Below are 18,442 nucleotides of genomic sequence, written 5' to 3' on the forward strand. Positions count from 1 at the left end.
TTAAATATATATATTGCAAATTATAATGTTATTGACTGTCTTTGTATACAGAGTATACTTTGTAAACGGGCAGTTATCCGTTTCATACTTTTTTTGCAACATTATGGTTCCTTCCACCTGTACTAAAAATATCATCTAACGCGCAGACCAATAAAATATAACGTGAGAAAATCAGGCTCTAAAATTCCCTCTAATGATTTAATAGACTCATTAAATTTACCTAATGTTTGAGATTCGCAGAAAATTTACCTCAGGTGTGTGAAGTTTTGTTGTTTGACCTTAAACTTGCAAAGCTCTGTACTTGTCTACTTTTAGAACATCATGTTCATAACGACAAATTCATAACAGCGGTTTTCTTATATAACTACTTTGAAGTTTCAAATAATGAAGCAAGTTTAATCTCTATGTGTTTGTTGATATTAAGAATCGTAGGAACAAATCACACACGGTCATATGGTCTCAAACTAGGATTTCCTATGCTATGGGAACCAGAACCTAACATAGGTATTTGATTACTTATATAAACACTTTTATACCTAGATTTTAATTAGGCCTTCGTTGTATTACTCAGTTAAGTAGATTAAAAAGTCAATAGATAAAATATACTAAGTATAAACGATCCTATCCATCGATTACGCTTTGTTACTTCTGTAGAAGTTTGACGCGTGGAATCTAGAAACTTCGCGGTTATCCATTACCTGCCTACCTGCCTGTCTGAGTTGGGGTGATCTAAAATCTAACATTAAACAGTTTACATAATTTCTAAGAATTTCATAACAAACAGGTGTGATGTAGCATTATGCCCTAGTCCTAAACAACTCCGATTAACCGGCTTATTTACGTAACAAACGATAATTACAATGTTAATCATAACAAGAGCCTGGTTCAAACGAGGAAATGTATTTTTATTTTTATTTAGAATCAACAATCCAGAGTGACACAAGTTCGGCCATGATCTTGTCGGCTTGGTCAGTAATAATGGAATTCAAGGCCATTGTCATCGTCTTGGAGAATGTCTTTCTAATTGTGCTTGCTATTTATTTTGCTAAACCTATTTTGCTAATTTGAATATAAGGGTAGAGCTACATATCAAAAGTACATAATTTGGCTGAAATATTTTCATTGAACGAAAAGTCTTGCATAATAAGAAAAGAAAAGAAGAAAAACATCCATTAGCTAAACATTAAAATGGCAATGCTTAATGTAGTTATCAAAAACCTGGTTTATGTCAAAATCAAAGAACAAATCAAATAAGAAGCTAGCATATAACAATTGAAATATAATCTTCATATCACGGGTCAGTGATAAAAAAACAGAAAAATATATGTACATACAGAGCACCTATCGATTCATTAGCAAAAGCCTAATTTACGTCTGAATCAACCTCTAAGCACTAACCGAATTTGTAAATTTTGTTACATTAAATTTATCATGACTTCACATGTCATAGGAGAGTGAACTAAAATATCATTCGCAGCTGGTGGTGCAAGCCTAGTTATAAATACGGAGGTGCACGTCGGCCATGTACCAGTGTCAGTTCTGCTCCTGTCGGTTTAGCTGAAGAGGACGAAAGTGACCAACCAATTCTTGAAAAATGCGTGCCTTCCAAGTAAGTGCTGTTAGCGTTCGTGTTAATTTTCGTGATTACGTCTACGCTTAAAATAATTAGGATCTTCACGTAACTTCGTACAAATGCAATTCTTATACAATATTAACTGATCGAGTTTATTTTATTTCTTAAAAAAAATATTGTGTTATTGTTGTTTTATTCAAACATTGAAATTATTTAGAAGATAGTTTCAATTACAAGTTATTCTTTTTACCAGAATTTTAATTTTTTATTTCAATACTATCAGTTACAATTCATTTCGATCGCTAATTTAAAATTTCGTCAGATTGAAAAGAAATCAAATATTTACTTACCATTTGCTGTTTATGTTGGATAGTGATGAAATTTCGAATTAGATTTTTTAAAATATTCTTGTTTAATTGAATATATTGTTGCTTAATTGAAACATTGAAATTATTAGAAAAAATTGAAATTATTAAAATTAGAAGATAGCTTCAATTAAAAATTATTCTTTTTACCAGAATTTTAATTTTTTATTTCATTACTATCAGTTACAATTAATTTCGATCGTTAATTTAAAATTTCGTCAGATTGAAAAGAAACCAAACATGCACCATTTGCTCTTTATGTTAGATAATGGCGAAATTTCGAATTAGTGAATATCGGTCAAACTTAGCTGTATCAATATGTACTAGTGGTCCCAAAGTAATCGAAATTCGACTATAATTAATGGAAACTAAAAGTTTGAACATTATTATGGTTTTATTGTCAAAGGCTTGTTAAACTTCTATAATCACAGATTACGCCAAGACAAATTACGACAAATAATATTAAAGGCAAACAATATTAATCTATTCTCAATATGATCACAGAAATTAAATGATAAACAAAAAAGTATATAAATTCGTGTGTATGTCAAATACATGATATTGTATGTAATGTTTTTATTGATTTAATGTATTTTTTATGCATAATTTAAGAAAATATTAGCATTCTGCATTTCTCTATATTCTCTGTAAGCTTGGGAAATACTCCTCCGTCTGCGCAATTTCCGAAAAAGGGGTACAAAGTTTTTGCTTCACGTATTAATATATAGATGATATGACTAGTGACGCGCCCTCGCTACACTTCGGGAACATTTAACTTTATAATTTATATATATATATATGAGATTATTAGGTATGTTGTTTTATTTATATGTATTATATGTTTATTAAAATAAAACTTCAATGTGTTGCTTGTTATTTCGGACAAAGAAACGACATTTAAAGTTTATTTATAATCTAGTTAGAAATTATTTTTCATAAAATTTTATACAATGACATAATATTTATCTGTCAAGGCTTCTCCACTTTACAGCACATGCGCGGACGTTCCGGCACATGTCGACAGCGCATGCGTGACATAATTAAAATTAAAGAAAGGAATAACTTTCTTTACATATATTTACTATGAAAATAAGACGGCATATTTTTTCATACTTACTTGACACTTATCGTTATATTTTGAGTAATTAACAATATATCTTAATAAATTATAGCCTATGTGTTATTCTGATGTCTAAGCTATATTATTGTAAAGTTTCACCCAAATCCATTTAGTAGTTTTTGCGTGAAAGAGTAACAAACATACATCCATACATTCTTACAAACTTTCGCATTTATAATATTAGTAAGATGTTTACTGGTAGTAGGACCTCTTGTGAATCCGCACTGGTAGGTACCACCACACCGCCTATTTCTGCTGTGAAGCAGTAATGCGTTTCGGTTTGAAGGGTGGGGTAGCCGTTGTAACTATACTTAAGACCTTAGAACTTATATCTCAAGGTGGGTGGCGCATTTACATTGTGGATGTCTATGGGCTCCAGTAACCACTTAACACCAGGTGGGCTGTGAGCTCGTCCACCCAAATAAGCAATAAAAAAAAAAGATGTAATCCGTCCATTTATTTTAAAAAAAATTGAGAGCTACTTATTTATTGTACGCTGGTGGTTCTTTGTCAAGAATCTACCGTAAAGGTCGAACAATACCTGTACAAATAAAAACTGACAAACGAAAAGAAATAAAGTTTATTCCCAACAAAATTTTATCACTAATCGTTAACAAATAATATAAATTAAGACAGAGTAAATCAGGTTGAATAAAATACGTTACACAAATATTGATACATACACGCATAGTATTACGTGAAATATAATAGTCATTAGACAATCAACTACCATGAATGGAAGTCATTATGTGCCGCAGTAAGAAGCGTTGCGTTACAAAACGAGTCATTATAAAAATGTTTTGCGTACTTTCCGGCTTGCTCCATCAATATTGTCGCAAAACAAAATGCATCGTAATCACGGAAAACGTTTGTTGGGCTCGTGTGTGTATGTTGCCGGGAAAACGTGTACGGTTCAAAGTAAAAGATACAGCGGGTTTTACGGAATGTTATTTTATATTAGCTTAGAAAAAATCTTAGTTTTATTAATTAATATGTGGTATGACAAAGATTCATATATGTTTGCATTAGAAGAATACTCTTTAAAAACTAAATTCGATAGGCAGCGGCTTGGCTCTGTCTCTGGCTTGCTGAAGTCCATGGGCGATGTCTACCACTCACCACCAGGTGAGCCGTAAGCTCGTCTACCTACAAGGGCAATAAAATAAAAAAAATACCATTACAAATATTATTATATAAACTAAGCTTATAGGACTACTATTACTAATTTTCGGTACAGAAAAAGTTTGCTTACTTATTGCATGGATGGGTGATGAGCAAACTCAAATTGGGAACTATACTATTTTATTCGTGATAAGTTTGAAAACGCTTTGAACTTACTTTATAATTATTATTCAGAATTCAGATTACATCTTAAATCCATTGATTTATTCTAATGTCAATAAACTTAACTAAACGTGGCAGAAAATATTGTATTCGCACACAATATTGAAATATGATTAAAATAGTGGAAGAAAAACAATATGCCTATTCCAGTCTGAAGCAATCATGTGCTCCGTTTTGAAGGGTAAAATAGTCGTTAATACAATACAAATTGAGAAATGTCTCAAGGTGAAATTTATGTATTTACATTGCTGATATCTATGGGTTCGTTCGCTCAGCAGTCTAAGCAATATATAAATAAAGCTTCCATCTCGCGTTTTTAGGTGGAGGGCGATGTTTACGTTTTTGTATCTATTTTTTATTATTGCTTAGATGTGTGCACGAGCTCACGGCCCACCTGGTGTTAAATGGTTACCAGAGCCCATAGACATCGACAACGTATATGCGCCACCCACCTCGAGACATGAGTTTGAAGGTCTCAGTTTTTACAGTATGAATTTCAGTAACAACTTTATTTCAGTTAAGAAGTGAGTGCCCGTTTGCAGGATCAAAAGTAAAAAAGCAGCCGATTTTCATTGAGGGTACGGATGAGCGGCAATCGCTTCGGCGAGGAATCGAAAACGCTATGTCATCTTAAACTGAAACTAAACAATTTGCAAACAGTAATTAACTAATTTTACGGTACACGAATCGACTCCGCTATCGTTCTAGATTGTCGTTGTAAATGAGCTGAGCTATGAATGAAGTGACTCATAATACTGACCTTACGTATACGATAAATGAGTTAGACTTTCGTTTGCAAGTTGTGATGTACATATAATAAGAATATTAAGTCTTTTATAAATGTAGCACCAGATAAATTTGAAGGGAACAAGATGCCATGAGCAACTATAGAACTTAGTTATTAAGTTAGGAAAAATATTTTATTGGAGGCGTAGCTGGATAATGAATAAAATTCGATAAATTCTAAATAATGAAGGCTGAAGACTGTTTTGTTTTTATTAATTATTTTTGATTATGTTAGATTGGTAGATGACTTCACAGCCTGGTGTTAAAAGGTTTCGGAATCCCATAGACATTGTAGCATCAAAGCTACTACCCACCTTGAGGGAGACATGAAGTACCTACAAGTCCTATTTTACTGTGCAGCGGCTGCTCGCAAAACTTCACTCTCGTAATAGATAGACTGGCGCTGCGTGTTAGAGAACTTAGTCACAACGAAAATATGTAAATATCAAGGATTTCATTTTATTACTAGTGTCTTGTGAGTCCATACGGGGAGGTATCAAAGCTCCGCCTATTTCTGCCGCAATGCGTTTCGGTTAGAAGGGTGGGGCAAGCGTTGTAGTATAGAACTGAGATTACAACTCATGGTCGGTAGCGGCATTACCTTGTTGATGTCTATAGGCTCCCGCAACCACTTAACATCGGCTAGGTCGGGACATCGTTCACTTGTTTAAGAAAAGAAAATACAGTGAAAATGCTGGCGCCACTTTTAGACCTCTTTACTTTAGTCGTAATTGATAAATCGGGTAAAACAAATATTAAACTAGCATTGATACTTCGGTGTATCAGGTCGTGATCTTCGTCGCGGTGTGCGGTGCAGCCAGCGCCGGGTATATCGCTCCCGGGTACAGTGGCTATTCCGGGTACAGCGGAGGACTGGGTGGCTATAACGCTGGCTACAGCGGTGGCTACGGAGGATACGATGGCGGAAATCACGGAGACTATTACGTAAGTATTCTGTTTATGTTTTTGAGTGAACACTACAGTTGCATAAAAAACATTGCAGTTACTGTATATTTTATATATATAAAGCGTGATTTAGGGCATCTGGTATAAGGCTGTCATAATAATCATCTATCTACTCTAAGCATGTTGTTACAAAATTTATGTATTCAACTGTATTTTAATAACCCTAAGATCATTATAAACGAAAAAAAAATATTCACAACTATGTCATCTGCACTACGTATTCTAACGTTGAAACTAGAATATCGTTAAGAGTAAAATAAATAGTTAAATTAAATTATAAAAATGAAACATAAAACATTGTCACGTGACTTTTAGAATTAAACCCATATAGAAGACATCAACGCGCTATTATCAATTCTAGCTTGCTTGTATTTGATGTATTTTTGCTCTTACAGGCCTACCCCAAGTATGCCTTTGATTACTCAGTGAATGACCCTCATACTGGCGATCACAAAACACAATGGGAGAGCCGGGATGGTGACGTTGTAAAAGGTAGAGACTATTTTTTATTTTACTGTACTTAATAGGTCAACTATGTAGTATATAAGACTAAATAAAGGGATTTAACACAATAGTTGCCTCATGATATCAATAATAACTTAGAGATAATTAGCAATTCGCTTTATGTAAATAAGTGGATTTTAAATAACTGTTAAATGATATGATAAAAGCTAGCGTCATTGTAACAGCGCCATCTATTGTAAAATGATTGTACTATGAACTAGCTGCTTTTGTTGTAGTCCTAATCGATCACTGTAAGAGGTTATCGAACGTTAAAGTTCATTAATTCTAATGTATTAAAGATTGGAACAATGTTAATGAACAGTGCTTAATAAAAGAAATTGTCTGGAGGTCTAGATCGAGTCAAACAGTCAATTAGATGATACATAGTATAACATGATATTTAAAATAAAAACAGAGCTCACTTTCAGCAGTACGATCAATAATTCTTATTTATATAACACGTAAGACTTGTTTATTAATACGTACAAACAAAATTATTTATTTTTTCAGGTGCTTATTCTCTTGCTGAGCCTGATGGCACTACTCGCATTGTTGAATATACTGCTGATAAACACAATGGCTTCAATGCAGTCGTAAAACGCATTGGTCAAGCTCACCATCCCCAGGTCTACGGAGGACACTACGACGGAGCTGGTTACTACGGTTATCACTAGATGGCGCTGTAATAAAAAAATCATAAAATAGTTACAGCTCTGAACGATAGATGACACTGCATTCAGTAATTATTAATTTGAAAGGACGGTGTCAAACTGTGATATTTATGTTTCGATAATAGAATGTTAAAATATAATTTATGTGTATTGTATCTTGACCCTTATTTAACTAATCGTAATTAGTTATTGTTGTTTTGATACAAAAAAAAACACACACACAGAAATAAAGTTTTATACTGGACGAGTGATTTTAATTTCTAAAACTGAGAAAGTGTTAAATGGGAATTCCTCACTTTTCCTAGTGAAATACATCATCGTTATGAAAGGATTTCATGCATGAAGCACTGTTGATCGGTCATTAATAAATAAAGAAACTAATAAACGGATATTCTTCGAATAACTATGAAGACCGCGTATTTAAATTTACATAATCGAGAATTCAATTACACCGTAGCTCTATTTAAGTAAATAAATCAGATTGAATGCTTCAGACGAATTAGTCTCGTATTTTTTTGATCACGTTATAGAGGATATAAATAATCTGATTGTTGTAAATTACTTTGTATGTGACATTGTACATTGTGTTGCAACGATGGATACGGATAATAAGCATTCGTTCATTTCACTTTTTTTTGTAGTGGTCTTCATTTCCAGGAAAACCTTTGTTAATTATACCTGGAAATAACAATAAAAAAAAGTTAAGTAATAGCTTTTTTTTTATGATTGGAGGATTACTGGTGGCCCGGAGGCCTTTCCAGTTTCACCAGGACAGGTGGGCGAGCAAAGGCTCAGCCAGGAGGGGTGGGATTTGCTAACAGCTACCCGAGCGCCTCCGAAGGAGACCTAACAGCTCAAGACTAGCTGCTTCGCGAATGAATCTAATAGCGGATCGGAATCGCGACCCGCTGAGAAGATCCGGCGAGAAACTCAGCGAGCTGATTCATGGGTTAGGTTGCACGGCGAACTCTTTGTCGAGTTCGACGAGTACGGTTACCGAGGTCCCTAAGCCTGCTCCTAGTGTTAGAGCTGAAGGCGTCTAATGCAAAAGTTATTGGATCTGATGGATCCGTAAGGACGTGAAAGTAATAGTATTATCTTGCGAATGTTTGTACATACATATTATTATGTTTCTTATTGGCGATAAATTTATTGTTTATATATAATTGTTTATTTGAAAAGTAATTGAAAAACAAAATTGACGATGTGAAGAGCTAAAACAGATTTATTTGACAAACTATGAATTTAACTGGTTAGATAAGGACAGGAGTTGACAAGAAGAGGCTTTGACTGATGTAAATTCATAATTCGGTACAATTAAAGTGGCTTACAATTGCATCGGGTTTTAATCAAAGTGAGGGATTTATTAGCGACTGGAGCCCATTATAATGTGAATGTCGTAGCCTTCTATGAGACGTGAGGATCAAGATTATTTAATTCTATAAAGTCTATCCCACCCTCAAACGTAAAACTTTATGCTACTTTGACGAAGAAATAGGCAGACGTTGGGCAATAAATTATACCGAATTTTTTTAGACTACTTTTTCCTTTATATTAAGTAATAGGTTAGACTGGTATATTAGCATCGCATAAAAATACGGTACTGATCATTCATTATTTAAACTTCAATGACCTCATAAAGCTGCTTCCTTGTGCTCTGTGACAAAGATAAGGTTTTTATCAATAAATTTTTTAATTTTCATAACACCTTTGTGGTTTACAGTGACCAATTTGAATGGTAAAACTGCTAAACGATACACCAGAATTATAAAAAATAGTCGATCAGAAACGCTAGGAAATGGTATCCGTACGAGACTGTCTAAATATCTTTATGATATATTATTATTGTGTCCATTACTCGATGGCAAACTTCCGCGATTGATTTTATGAATATTTATACCTGTCAAGAGTCCATTACCTGGAACAATAATGGTAGTTCGTGCATTTTTAATACGTTGCTCATTTTCGTTACGACTATTAGATTAAAATAATACGTACTAAAAATTTCTAAGTCTCTTTAACCTCATAAGAATTAGAGTTGAAAAGAAGAGAGATAAATTGTAATGAAACTTGAGGAGTTGATGTCTTGAGTGCGATAGCACCAAGTGTACTCGAGGTCAATGCCATCTAATAAGTCGATCCCGACGACGTCACGACACCGTCAGTGGTGCAGTCTAACCCATGCATCAGCTCGCTGAGTTTCTCGCCGGATCTTCTGAGCGGGTCACGATTCTGATCCGGCGGTAGATTCATCCGTGAAGCAGCTGCTCTTGAGTTGTTAGGCCTCCTTCAGAGACGCTCGGGCAGGTGTTACCAAATCCCACCCCTCCCGGCTGAGGCTTTGCTCTCCCACCTGTCCTGATCAAACTCAAAAGGCCTCTGAACCAAAAAAGAGTAAACCTTCAGTCACAAAAAAACGTATTTTAAAAATAAACCTAAAAATTGTATGAATGATATTGATGGTAACTATAGAATCCACACACTGTAGGCTGTTGTTTCGTAGTATAGATAATCTTTCAACATTTCGATCCTGAAAGAGCTCAACATCAAGGAGAGACTATCGTCAACAGTCCAAATACCAATCCTCAAGTTCTTCGGGCACATCACTCGTAATGATGACTCCATTGAGCGATTGGTGGTGCAAGGGAAAGTCGAGGGCAAAATATCTCGCAGACGATCTCTAACACGATGGACGGACCTCATAAAATCTGTGACTCACTCCAACATAAATGTATGCTCTCACTCTGCGAAACATCGTGCCACATGGCGTCGCATCGCGAGAGCATCGGTATCGCAGGATCTGACAGATGCATGACCACGACCACTCTGTCAAGAGTGTACGAATAGGAAGAAGAATACATAAGCTTAGGTTGTCGATTGTTTACAGTAATCGATCTACAACGATGCCTTTTATTACGAGTCTGGATGTAATTTTTTGGGAACACAAGAGATAATTTTATCTTTGTACCGTTGAATGAAAATCTTTTCATATTCCAATATTTTAAATCATTCATGATATTTGTTGAAACGGAAGTAGTCTTTCGTTCTAATTAAGCTATGAATTGTTTAGGAAGAGCTTACGTAATATAATTGTGAGATTATCCAGTGATGTTCACGCGTGCGCATCCTAGTGAAGCGATCGTCGTGAATGATGCACAGGTGAGCGCCCCTCATATAGCAACTGGGGGTACAACTGTTTATATATAGACAACTGTCAGCTATGTATTCCCGTCTTTACGCAATCCCGACCTTGGATATGTACAAGTTTACTTCTATTTAAGAATTGTATGAAGATTTTCGAGTTTTGATTGTAATTAGTGGCCGTACAATTGCATGGTGCCGACTCTGGGTTTGTTTGATCATGGCCCGGGATATGATCTTGCTGGTATGTTCTTTAGAGAGAATTAAATATGCACAGATCACAATTTACTAGTTACTTTATAGTTTACTTTGCAGTAACCATCTATTTTTAACCTTTAAACGTAAAAAGATCAATAATTTGATTAATTCTTAAAAAAATTATTAATATTTAACAAACTATACAAAAGTATTTGGACTGTTTAATTTTCAGATCCTGTTTGCAAACCTCTTAACGATATTTTGTCAAGAAGAAACCGCTCAAGGATCAACAGAAGATCAACAAAAAGATGACGTGAGTAATACATTAATTTAAAAAACTTGTTCAATTGAAAAACATAATTAAATATATACCTACAGTACTAATTATCGATGAAATTGTAAAAAATATATTTTTATCATTTGTAATTTGTCACCATGTGTATGTATGTTTGTATTTTTTGGCGAATACTTCAGAAAAACGGTTTCATATGTTGTTTTGTAATACATGTCATTTTAATATATTTTTTTGGTTAGTTAAATTTAATTTTATGTATCCATATACGTCGGATTGAAACCAGTCAGTGTGTATTTACATAAATCTACAACACGCGAGTTTCACTATCAACGGTGGCATTGCACGCGAAATGACGCGTTCAATAATTGTCCGCGTTGAAATTATAATTGAAACCTTCATTACCGACTTGTTCAATTTTTTAATTCGAATTTTAAATACAGTAAGTACTGTAAGTGCTACATTCAATTACTAAAGGAAAGCTAAAGTATGTAGTTTGATAATAATAGTTGAATGATATGAGGATAATTGAAGTTTTACATTATTAACATATATACGGTCAGATAAGCTCACGACTTATCTGAGCGTCCCCAAATCCCATAGACACCATTATAGCCGATATTCGCCTTGACTTCAACATTCAAATGCTAATTACAACTTATTGAATATTTATACTCGAAGCGAAAATTACAAGTCCTTTTGCAAAGGGACGTATAACTCCATAAATGTTTTTTAAAAAAGAAATCTCTGATTTACTCGCAACTCCTAAGACAATCTAAGGCACAGATGATCTTCCAAACAATGTTTTGGGTTTATATATTGCTCAGTATTTTCTAGCTTCAAGCAAGTTTAGAAAGTAAATTACTATTCAACTGAAAACACGAGTCATACTGCGCTAGATGACAGCGTAGATAGAGAAATCGATACGAATTAAAGTAATTTTAAAACGTACAGTGCTGATACGAATCAGTTATTAAGCTCTCGGGATTGCGACTTTTTGTTGTTTCGTGATCACTATTACTGGCTCCATAACAACTAGTCTCGCTTCGAAGTTAATATAGTAACCAGACAATCTTTTAACGTAAATAATAAAAATAAAAAAAATCGAACCGATTTTTTTTAGTCTAACTTAGTCAATATTGATTCGTACTTGAGATTTTTTGACTTTTCTATAAAAAAAGATGTGTGGTGTCGTGGAACAGGAACGAAGTTCCTCATTATAAAAATACTAATTTTAAGTTCTATTCGTGGTATAAAGAAGATAATTATTTGGGTATACATATTTAACTATGATTTTTTTATTGTTAAAAAAAAAAACCACTTTACAAAGTTTATTTTGAATTTAAATTCATTTAATAGAACTGCTTAAATGAAAATTTCACATTCACTTTTATCATATACATTTTGATATGTGCATACAGCAACGGGAACATAACGAAAGTGAATCTGTCATTGACATTAAGCAGAGTGCGATGCTCCTTCGTGCATTATTACTCATCTTGAACTTGAAAGAACAAGTTACGTTATAGCAATGCTTGTAGATATGTTGATTTTTCCTGTTTATGTGCAGTCGTGATTGTAATTAACATTACTAATATCTGCTAAATAGAGTACGATTTTTCGAGTCGTTTTATTATTTTAGGATTAACAATCTTCCTCTCTTGATAATCAGCTAATTGGCATATAATATAATAGTTAGTTGTTTTTATCCTTTAAATTGTTAGAGTGAAATTACTTTAAATAGCTCGGCTCGAATAAGACGTTTGCTTGAACAAAGATAACAGAGTAAGCACATGTTTGTATTCAATTCGGTTTCACTCATTTGTATGGTCTTGTTTACAGACAGTAAGTTATTAGATACAACATTGAGCAACTAGTCGTGATAGAGATTGGTGAATTCAGCACGCGTTACATTTGACGGGCAGGCTGACATTTATACACTCACTTTAACCAACCGCAATTACTTTCATACCAACGTTATGGAAACTATTAAAACCTTCGTTACTAATACAGAATAGTAAAATATAATGCACAAGCATGCAACGAACTGTCACAATGTATAAAATACCAAATTACTGCACGCAAGCTATCGCTTCATACATTACACGTTGTCTCATTATTTTACAAAACGTTAAGCTGTAATAAGTGGTTGAATAAAAATTGGATTGATGGATTAATTTTTATCGATAATAACGTTTTCTTGTCCTAGGGAAAACTGAGTTATTCGTTCAGCTACGGCGTGGCAGATGCTCGAACTGGAGACGTGAAAGCAGTGTGGGAGGCCAAAGAAGGTGACACTGTCAAAGGTTCGATTCGAAAAGATTATCGATTTGTATATACATAGGAAATATATCGTCTTTTCACATTAAAACTGTATAATCTCAATACTTCGGATTCCGAACTCAAAACTTACAAATTTTACAGGAGAGTGTTTTAAAGGTTCAACATGTGATATTTTTAATAGTAATCATTTTGCAACGCGTTTTATTTTACCAGTTACATTATCTGTCTTTTAAAGTAAGATAAAATTATGTATTAATTTTGTTAATAGTAGTCAAAACATACGTAAACAAAAAAAAAAATTTAAAACTAAACTACGCTATTTTGACAGTATTTATTAGAAAAATACTGGTGATGCCAAATGATTCCGCATATTAACAAAATTTCGAATACTTTTGGAAATTGTACACTTTTAATGCGAAAAGACGATATAGTGCGTATTGGTTTTCTCGAGATTACAATTAAATATTTTTACCTATCATTGCAGGTCAATACAGCGTCTTAGAAGCAGACGGTTCAACAAGAACAGTCGAGTATTCAGCCGGTCCAAATTCTGGTTTTAATGCAATAGTGAGCAATGATAATGATTTCCTTCCCACAAACGAAATTGAAAGTAAGAAAACCGGGAGAAGCCTTATCGAAGACAAGACTATGAGAGACTATGGCAACTATTATGATTTTCCTGAAGACCCCGATGATGAATATTACGAAAAGAAAAAAACGAAACGTCCTTTGGATTCCCATAGAGAACATTCCAAAAACAAAAAACCTAGGTATCCTTTTGATTTGGAACCCAGTGAATATACACACAGTATTAGCATTAAGCATCCTCGCGATGAAGGTTCAGAAAGCGAAGCCCACAGTCATTTCGGTTACAGTTTCGACCCGAACTGCAAAACCAAACCAAAAAAAGGAAGCCATGATACCAATTCATATTCCAATGTGGTAGATCTAGAGACGAATCCGAAATATCCTTTATATTCTCAAGATTATTTTCGTGATAAACATCCTGACTCTTCAAGTAATTATGACTTTGAAAAATTAAGGCCATTTAGTAGTTACAGGCCCCACAAATACGAGGAAATAACATTGAAACCTCCTTTTTCGACAAGATATACGAGCCCTGTTATTCCTGATTTAGCGTATTCAAGTGAAAAAATGTATCCTGATGATATTCCATTGCGGCCGAAGAAGAAACATAGGCCTCACAAAGTACCAGAATCCCATTTTGGTGATGATTTAGATGACTACGTTTTAGTACCAAAAAAGAAGTACAAGCCCCCAAGGCTGGTAGAGCCACACGAGTTTAGACCAGAGCCTGAAGATGACTACGAACGGCCCCACCGTGGAAGCAGTTTCGATGATATACATGACGATCGACATCGGCATCCACCGAGGGGACCTCAAACGGAAATCGTTCGGAAAATCGTGAAGAAACGACGTCCGGTTATTAATTTATTAGATGTTTTTGACATTTAAATAGCTTGCTAAATTATTAAATTAGAAGAAAAAAAATCAGCTATTTGCCTAAGCGAAAAAATAGTGTTTGCCAGTAATCCTTCAACAATGATTTTTAATGACCGCCAAAGCCCAATTCTAAATTCTCATTTTTTTTAACGTGTATACAGTTATTAATTATGTTTTAGAAAATAGAATAAATAATTTATAATTCCAAATGCATCTTATGTTATGATGAACTGTCCATATACTTATTAGTTTTATATAATATGATAAATTCATTAATTTTCATCTAACATGGAAAGTGATCTGATGTTGCTTGATGTAACCCCTTCATATTTTTTTAATTATAAAATCTGAGATCGTAGTAGGATTCCCCCACAGTGCTAGAAGCACTGCGTTATTCATAGTAATTTTACCTCCCCGAATCCTGATCACGCAGGAGCAAGTCACCGTCGTCGCCCTAGACACGTCCTTACGGATCCATCAGATCCAATAACTCTTGCATTAGATACCTTCAGCTCTAACACTAGGAGCAGGCTGAGGAACCCCGGTAACCGTACTCGTCGAACTCGACAAAGAGGTCGACGTGCAACCTAACCCATGCATCAGCCCGCTGAGTTTCTCGCCGGATCTTCTTAGTGGGTCGCGATTCCGATCCGGTAGTAGATTCATTCGCGAAGCAATTGCTCTTGAGTTGTTAGGTCTCCTTCGGAGGTACTCGGGCAGTTGTTAGCAAATCCCACCCCTCCTGGCTGAGCCTTTGCTCGCCCACCTATCCTGGTGAAGCTGGAAAGGCCTCCGGGCCACCAGTAATCTTTCAATCACAAAAAAAAAAAAAAGTAATTTTAGCCTCAAAGAGTCATTGTACCGTACGTGGCAAAGACGTATTTAAATCTATCCGTCTCTGGAACAATCTTCCTTCATTAGTGTATCCGAGTATGTCGTGAGGTTCGAAAAGTTTTCTTAGCTAAATGCGGCCTCTGTCATGAGACATGAACTATAGAAATTATTTACCATTAAGTGCAAAAATTACAGCCAACGTTTCCAAGGTTCCTTAAGACAAGCTAATAGATATTTAAAATGGCGTACTATTTATTAATGATTCGTCATTAGCTTCACTTCGATTGTTAGCAAATAATGATTTTGCCACATCCCTTGCGAAATATATAGCTCCAGATATTTAACCATTACATTTTTGCGTTTAAAAATTAAACAGCCGTCATTATGTATGCAGTGCGGGTTGCGCAAAACGATCTCACAATGATAGTGAAAGTCTAAAGCGAAACTGGAGCGAGTGGGAGTGTCCAAGTGTATTACGCCGCAAGGACGTTTTGTTATATTTGTGAACACGCAACCGGTACCGATAGTTCATTAATTAATTGGGTTATCGATGTGTAGATAAACATGGGTAAATTTACTGAGGGCCCGATGAAGGTTACATTGGCAAGGTTGTACTTTTTCATTTTTAACGAAAGGTGGTTTTCAATATAATATTTATTAAGTTCTATGTTACTTTCTGTAGTGTTACATTCTTATGGTACAGTTTTTACCTTGACAAGTTAATTGCCGTAAAATCAGCTCCAAGCATCCGCATAATATTTCGTTTTGATAAAATTTTTGAATATTTTATTTAAAGTTATCCATTCGGAAAAACTAAATAGTGGCTTTTAACACTTAAAATTATATAATAGTATGTAACAAACTTGGAATTCTTATTAATGGTAATAGCGAGCCCACTACGTGTTCTTGGCATACTGTTTTCCGCTCCAGTTTGTATGATACTTTTTTATTAAGATGCCAGCCGATATTCAACGGCTCCTTGTTGTTGAAGACTTTATGATCTGGCAACGAGATATTTAAGCCAAGTCTATTTGTTTTCTCATTTTGTGACATAAAAAATGATATAAAGCAAAATGAGATGAAGTTGATTAATTTGAGACTTTAATCGATTGGGATGAAGTTAAAGTAAACGAAATGAGATGGGATAAAATATAAAATGTGTAAAATGATTGTTATCTACCGGGACTTTTTGGAAGAGCCCGGAAAGCTACGTCCATCGACTTGTCTCCACCAACCACCAACACCATTTTTCCACATAAAATATATCTCACGACTTTTTGCTATCCGTTTCTCCGAAAAAGTCCATTTTAAGCTACAAAACTTGAATTTCGGTGCCAATTTTGAAACATAAATTTGTTATTGGATTATTTTGTTTACCTACTTAACCGTTAGCAGACTCGAAAAGCTATTCTGACTACACCCTTACTAGTTAACAAGCTTATGAAGTAATTCTGAAAGAATTTGCTAGCATCTGTAAAAGCACGCCTTCGCCGAATGTACCACTGGATCGGAATCATGAACCACCCAGAAGATCCAGCGAAAAACTCAATGAGTTGTGTTTATGGATTAGGTTGCACATTTTATTGGAATAATGCCTTTCCCACTAAATTATAGCCTTAGACAGTTAGTAATAGAAAATTTGTAACGGGGTTCATAATTTCGTCGTCCCACTTGCAATCAAGATAAGAGTTACTAGAACTAGCGGAAGTAAGATTGGAAAATAGAACTGATTACAGATGAATCATGATGAAGCAATTGAACCTAATAGTTAGAGGAGGCTAGCATCACATACATCGCTGATTTGCTATACACACGTAACTCACATTCACACGTATTACTATACTTACACGTCTCCTATATATGTACTACTTAATATATACCAGAATAAACCTAATAATTTAATCATATTTCTATTTTGTAGATATTTATTTATTTAGACTTCAAGATAGTGCACCGAAACTTTCGAGAAGAATAAAGTCATCGGTTATCATTATATTTTGTTCAATTGAACACGCATTCCACGGACATTCACCGGTGGGCGCGGCCATGACACGGCCTGCATTGTCGCAATGTCTCGCATGCAGATCTACAATACAATCGAATACAGAATGTTTAATTATGGAAATACATTTAAAAGCGATTCTAAATTATACGAAAGCTCGCGATTATATCTGATAACAGTTAAAGAGGAGAGAAAACGTTTACTGATGAGGCTCGTTCAATAATAGAAAAAAAATCTGGACAAAGAATCTTCCTAGAATCTGTTATCGGTTCTATTTCAAAAGGATAGATGAATGGTTCCAATTGAAATTCAGACTCGATCTCATGTCTCAGGGTGGACTGCTGGACAAGCTGTGGTGTTAATGTGTTTTTGGGTATAAGTTCATGGAATTTAACATCGAGTGGGATACGAAATCGTATGACAGTTACAAGAAATTAGTACATACAAAAAAAAGTATATAATTTTATAATAAAAGCTCTGGATACGGCATCTCATTATAATTTTGAACATAATTATGTCACGCATAATTAATTATGGAATAGTACGCAGTGTGAGCACTACCGGGTATTCTAATTCGAGGTACTCTAATTACTCAAGCTTAGATTTTAAGGGTCGAAAAAAACCTTTGAATATAATAATAATAAAATCATTTCATCATCAATATCGACTTTTACTTAAATATATAACTATACTACTTGGAATCTGCCGATTACTTTTATTACCTGTATTTATGGGGTTTACTAGTTTTGGGCAGCTTAGCTGTGATCTTAAGCATTACTAATGTCAATGAGTGAAGATTTGATGTTGCAAAAAACCTCGCTCAATATCGCAAAAGTCATTCTTTAAGCCTTTTCTCTTTCGTAAACGAATAGTTGATAATTTGCGTGACCATGCCGTGA

The 18,442-nt window shown here is 34.5% G+C and overlaps 2 protein-coding genes across 2 annotated transcripts; both read left to right on the forward strand.

Annotated features, from left to right (window-relative positions):
- Nucleotides 1-1,526: 1,526 nt before the first annotated feature.
- CPR126 (cuticular protein RR-2 motif 126) lies at nucleotides 1,527-7,489 on the forward strand. Its single transcript, NM_001173173.1, has 4 exons — nucleotides 1,527-1,609; nucleotides 5,975-6,133; nucleotides 6,550-6,646; nucleotides 7,169-7,489. The coding sequence occupies exons 1-4, from the start codon at nucleotides 1,595-1,597 to the stop codon at nucleotides 7,330-7,332; spliced, it is 435 nt and encodes a 144-aa protein (NP_001166644.1). The 5' UTR covers nucleotides 1,527-1,594; the 3' UTR covers nucleotides 7,333-7,489.
- A 3,201-nt stretch (nucleotides 7,490-10,690) lies between these two features.
- Nucleotides 10,691-14,719, forward strand: CPR125 (cuticular protein RR-2 motif 125). The gene is made up of 4 exons (NM_001173174.1): nucleotides 10,691-10,714; nucleotides 10,901-10,981; nucleotides 13,170-13,266; nucleotides 13,728-14,719. The coding sequence occupies exons 1-4, from the start codon at nucleotides 10,691-10,693 to the stop codon at nucleotides 14,717-14,719; spliced, it is 1,194 nt and encodes a 397-aa protein (NP_001166645.1).
- The last annotated feature ends 3,723 nt before the right edge of the window (nucleotides 14,720-18,442 follow it).

Source organism: Bombyx mori, chromosome 22 (assembly GCF_030269925.1).
Source record: "Bombyx mori chromosome 22, ASM3026992v2".
NCBI lineage: Eukaryota > Metazoa > Arthropoda > Insecta > Lepidoptera > Bombycidae > Bombyx > Bombyx mori.